Source organism: Apaloderma vittatum, unplaced genomic scaffold (assembly GCF_000703405.1).
Source record: "Apaloderma vittatum isolate BGI_N311 unplaced genomic scaffold, ASM70340v1 scaffold4116, whole genome shotgun sequence".
NCBI lineage: Eukaryota > Metazoa > Chordata > Aves > Trogoniformes > Trogonidae > Apaloderma > Apaloderma vittatum.
Genome location: NW_009723222.1, coordinates 29,677 through 35,676, shown reverse-complemented (window position 1 = coordinate 35,676; position 6,000 = coordinate 29,677). Strand labels below are relative to the sequence as shown.

The 6,000-nt window shown below is 37.3% G+C and overlaps 1 protein-coding gene across 1 annotated transcript in view; it reads right to left on the bottom strand.

Annotated features, from left to right (window-relative positions):
* The window catches only part of LOC104275921 (plexin domain-containing protein 2-like), a 36,458-nt gene that overhangs the window by 6,119 nt on the left and 24,339 nt on the right, over positions 1-6,000 (bottom strand). The window contains exon 4 of the mRNA XM_009872017.1: positions 4,156-4,255. Within this exon, the coding sequence (XP_009870319.1) occupies positions 4,156-4,255 (100 nt within the window). The remainder of the gene's footprint in view (positions 1-4,155; positions 4,256-6,000) is intronic.

The window sequence follows — 6,000 nt, the reverse complement described above, 5'->3', positions numbered from 1 at the left end:
TTGCTCCTCAATGGGACATCTAGTGCCAAGGAACCCAGCTGCCCAGCTAAAGCCTTTTGGGCCAGCCGGCAAACAGGCAAGGCTGGAATCACTTACACTAGTGGAAAGAGGAAGACATACCATGAATTTAGACTGACAACTTTGGGGCCTGCTTTGCACAGAGGCTTTGCACTGAGGTAAATGACATTACCAGTAAGGCGTCAGCAAATTAGATTTTGCGATTTCCCAGATGGTGCTGCACCTTTCTGCCCTTCAGAAAGGTAACGCCTCACTGCCGGAAACAAACTGGAAAGAAATCTTCAACAAATGGTTATAAATGCAGAGTTGTCACTTAATGATATGCTTGAGTTACACTATACATTGAGTGGCACTAATTACACTGAAACTGTAATATTACTAAGACATCGCTCAGCTACGGTTTTGTTTGTGTACACAGTGTTGTTCAGTAATTTCACTGTCACTCACTGTTGGGTTGTCAAGGTACAGACTTTCTAAAAGAGCTGTACCTAATATAGTAGAGGCCAAGATCATGGAAAAGTATGTCTCATTGTGGAGAAAAATGTGTAAGTTTATCTGTAAGTTATCTGTATGTGCAGGATTAGTAACTCACTGTGCAGACTCCCTGAATCTGGCACTCTCTCATTTTACTAGTGTATTTCATGCTTTTGTGGAAGATAAAGCACAGTCTGGGCAAGCTCACTGGTGGGCTCTTTCATTGCTAAAATAAAATAGTGGATTGCAGGAAATGCTTTTTTCTTTTCTTCTTCACGCACAGTAAAAAGCTAATTGAAAGACAAAAGGGAAGAGAGCACTGAAACAAAGGAGAGGAATATGGTAACCCTGAAGGAAAAAAAAGACATAGGGGAAGAATGCAATTAGAGAGAGATCTTGGCAGTCAGCAGAAGGGAGAGGAGAGGACACTGAAGGCAACAAAAAAGGACCACGAACAGAATGCCAAGGATAGCTGAGAAAAATCCAAGAAATAGGAAGGAACGGGGAAGGGAAGGTGGTTGCAAGGTGACGGGGACAAGGTTCCTGATCCTGGGGAAAAAAGGGAGGAGAGAATACTTGCTGGCGGAACAAGTAAAGCTATCCCCCAGCTTTGTCTTCACGAATAATGTGATGTCTAACTGGAAAACATTCATTAAACATTCTTTGTGTTTTCGTAACAAAAAGAAAAATAGTTAATGTACAAGTGTTCAGCCTGTCCTAAAGAGGAAGAAATCAAGGTGGTCCCTTTAACTTATCAGACAAACCAGAGGCAGAGGTCCAGAGCATGGCTCACTTCTGTTGAATTACCTGGAAGAAGCACAGTTTTCCTCTGAAATTAATTGATAGACTTAGTTTGACACTTTTCTGTCATATAAATCTCAGAATTTAGGGCTTTTCTTGCTAAACTTGGTGTCAAGTAAAGATTTGCTTTCCTTCACATATCACCATTCATTTCAAAGCATGAGTGTGTGTGTGAATATCTATCTATCTGTCTATCTATCTATCTATCCATCCACCTATCCATCCATCCATCCATCCATCCAAAAATACAACATAGTGGCCAGTCTGCATCGATATAATAGTACCACATATAGGCTTGAAAATAAAGATATTGTTTATATATATGCAGTAATAGCAGATCAGAAAAAACAAACCCATAGAAAACAGACAAAAAACCACCAGACAAAAATCTCCCATCTCCATGCTTTAACTCTTAAAAGATAAGGTGACAAGTAAAAGGAGTATTACTGAAAAGTCTTTATATGTAGGAGTATATTAACAAAAATATGTAGGAAGGCTCAAGGTCCTCCATTTCCAAAGGTTCAGAAAATCCTTTCTTTTAGTCCTGGCTGTTCAAGAAGATCCTTTTTAGCACTCATTAAAATGCAGTTTTAAAATGAAATGGCTGATCAAAAAGCATGCTTTTCTCTTCTCAGAATGAAATAGGTTTGCCTGGCTGTAGAATTCACCTTTCAGAAGTATTAAAAAAGTTATTCCTAGTGTTTTGGACAGTGTGTCTTAAAAAATCTGATACTTAATTCTAATCTTCCAAAATTACTTCAACAGAACTAGGACTATTATACTGAAATTTTAGAATGCTAAGCATATAGTGCACCAAAAACATTCAGCATTTAAAATGCACTCAATGTCTCTTCCCTCTTCAAATGCAAGATTTATATAAAACAACTGACAAAACTCAAACATAAAGCAGTAGAGTTGGGCCTTTTTTTGTTTGATTTGGGTTTGGTTTTTTGGTTGGCGGGTTTGGGGGTTTTTTTGGTCTTTATAACTAGCCACGAACATAAAGGGAAACTAGGTTCTCTTAAAAGAAAAGTCTTTGCTAAACTGGTAAGGAAAAACTAACAGCTATACTATCTTTGCCTTCTTTTGGGACAAAGAGCAATTTCCATTCCTCTGTTGTCTTAAGGAGCTAACAAATAAAGTAAACCAACAATTCTATCATATCACTTTTTCCGTAATTGACTAGAGCTATGGTTTATTTAACACCTCTGAGAAACAAGAATGCGAGAACATGCATATTTTAAGAGCATCTGCCACCGACTCTCTATGGGCCAACATTATTTACTGGTTCTATCAGGGTGCGATTATGTTGCCTGTACATCCTAATGTAAACTTGTTTCATTGAAAGCACAATTTAACTTCAGGAAAATCTACCGTGAGCTGGTGATTCCCTTGATTAATACCAGCTCTAGTGTAAGCTACAAACTAGCACAAATAATCATGAATTACCACCATCCACGGAACCCGTCATTAAGAGAAAAGCAGTACCTTACATACAGTAATACAGAAATAATGCTATCAAAACAGTTGCCGCAGTGGCATATGTTAGACTACCTAAAATAAGATCTTCAGTGTTGTTTGATGATGGAGGCCTGATGCCAGAAGATCTGCATATTGATTTTGCCTCTTACATTGAATTTCTGTGTGACTATTCTTACAAACCATTTGCACAAGTCAATCAACCTAATTTCTACCTGAATCCATTTTAGGAGCTCTTACAAGCCGAAGTCTCACAGAAATATTCAGATCATTCACTTAAAAACACCACTCAAATTGCTGAAATCAGTTGCCTAGATTCCTATGTTCCTAAGCACTAACAAGCAATCCAGGCAACCATAGGCACACCACAACTATCTCTCATATTTCAGAAACAGATTTCTTTCAAGACCTGATCTCTTAAGTGAAATCTGGGCATGCCAACCTCTTTCACACTACTCTGAGTTCACAACAAGCAACAGATGCTACTGAAATTTTTCATCTTGCCCATTACAGGACACATAACATGTAGGATTTATTTTCAAAGACTGTGTAAATGTGATGAAGGGATAAGATGAGCTGAAAGGCTCATGGAGAGGTTCACTTCAGGAGAATATGCCTGGACTCTATCCTAAGGGGCTGGTCCAAGTGCACCTTCTTCCATCTACACCCTGCTATTAGCGGATTATCAAAAAATGAACTTAGTAAATTTGCTTCAAATTCATAAATAAAATGAGCAGACTTGGAAAACGAGTGTACTCTTTAATAGCTAAACAACCTCAAAGGGTTCTGATGTTAAAATAAAGCATCAACAAAATCACACTTGATTTCCTACTATGTGTTTTCAGTCAAGCCATACGAAGTATAATTAAAGTCAGAGAAAATTCAATGTCACCTGCATTACTTTTGCTATGACTAAGTGAACCCAAGATGTTATTTAATATCTAAATCTCTTCTTCTCTCACTAAAATGTATATATGAACTTGAAGTTCAGAATGTAATAGTATCAAGAACTTCCAGCCTGGATATTTTTCTCTTTTTGGATATAGACAATTTATTTGAACAGGTTGCTTCTTCCCTACTATGGAAATGGAAGCATATTCCAGATAAAGTATCTTATGGAATATCACATTGTACTGGTTGACAGTTTAATTTTACACTATTTGGCTGGCCATTTAGTTTTATTTACTTAATTTATCAGCTCAAAAGAAACAATGACAGAGAAAGCCACATTGGGAATTATCAACCAAATAAAATTACACTTGAATTAACAAGCCGAAATTAGTTAAGTGATTTGCTGTGCAGCTAATCATCCACGATGCAATCAGCCAGCTTATACTCGTTTCTCAGCCTCCGAACTAGTAACACCACTACAGTTCTACATACTGGGAATTTGCTGGATCCTGTGCACGACCACAAATGCATCTGAGAGTCCCACTTTCACTGGATGGTTGGTTGAACTTATCTGTGTCACAGCGACAGGAATCTGGAAGACAAAACAGGAAGATATGTATAAAATATTGAAGTAAAAAACATTCAGACAACAAGTAACAGAATTGCCAAAATGAACACCTAACCAGTGCAAATTGAAAATCCTAATACTGTATATAATACAGGGTAATACAACTAACGATTTACTGAAGAATGCAATTGCTGGTTTTAATTTTTATTTTATCTCAGGGTGCTTCGCTTCTTATACAGGAATACTCAAATCAACAATTGTTAATAGCAAAACAAAAAAATGGAGTAATTTTCAGTAATTTATTTCTCACAGTTGAGGAAAAAGTGGGATGACGTGCTACTATCATACAAGGAGGAGAAGGCAATACCTCTTGTCTACTGCTAAGCACAAAAGATGTGAAACTTCAGCTTGGGATGAATGTTTTTCAAAGCTTATGGCTTAGTTATCTTGCACTGAAAACCATTTGAGGACCTAACTGAAGGGAGCTCTGCCATAATGATATTAATGTTTTAATATGTCTTGGAATGTCACTGTCACGGCAAGTATGAATAATGCCAGATGCTCACTTGCCAATATCTAGAGGAAGAAATAAAAAGGTTTAGATAGTCATAGGCCAGGTCTGCTTTACATTACAGAAATATCGATGCTGGGCAACATGGTTACATGAAAACACATCTCCAAGTTTGATTTCAATCTTAGGGGGCAAGACAGCACCTTTGGCTCATGCTTGTATAGATGGAATAGCCTTAGGATTTCTGTAAGTTGTTTGACTTAGTGACATGCAGTATTTAGACAATATTAATACAGTTAACTAGATAAATCAAAAAAAAGCAGCCATCATTAAAGAAGCAGCTCAGACTGACAGTCTGTGCATCTTACAGTGTATCTTGCTTCTCCAGACATCAGACCTAGTACTCAAAAGTTTCATCAAAGACTGGCAAGGAAACACAAATTTACAGCCTATGAGTTCTCTAGGTGACAGTGGCAGAGTGAAAATAATGAAATGCTTGGATCAATTAGCAAAGCTGGACTTTGCAAAAACTACAAAAGTTACAAATCAGAGAAAAAAAGAGTGCAAGGTAGAGGTTAGGGGACCAGATTCTAGAAAGCAGTTCTGGAAAGTATTGTAGTGGATGAACAACTCCAGCTGTCAAAAGGGACACTGCAGAAGGAAAACTTGCTTCACGTGATATTTAGTTACACAAACAATGAAATATGGCTTAGGTGTGGGGTGGCCATTTTATTTGCACCTGCACATTAGATCATTATTGAACTGTTACACAGACTTTGGAAGGATTTATTTTTTTAAAAGATGCTGAAAATTTAAGTGAAGAAAAATTAGGAGAGTCATAAAAATATTTTGAAAACTTCTGTATTTCTTAAGTTGCATTAACGTAAGAGCTAAAGAGTTCTACCTATTCAAAATGAAATAGAAAGCTGGCTAGATTACCACAAACAAGTACTGCCCTGGAGAGAAATTACTTAGTGACTAAAGAGTTTTTTTTATCTAGCACAGAAAGATATGACCAGGAAGATATAACCAGAAGCTGGAAGCTGCAGACAGATATCTTCAGGGTAGAATAAGCCACGTTTCTATGATTGAATGTTATTAACCACTGGGATAAACTACCACAGGAAATTATGATTCTCTACTCATTGCTGCTTTCAAATCACAGCTGGATATCTTATTTTTTGAAGTTGGCCTTCAGAAATTACTAGGCTGAAGACAGATGAAACTGGATCAAGTGTAAGGAGCTGAGATACAGGGT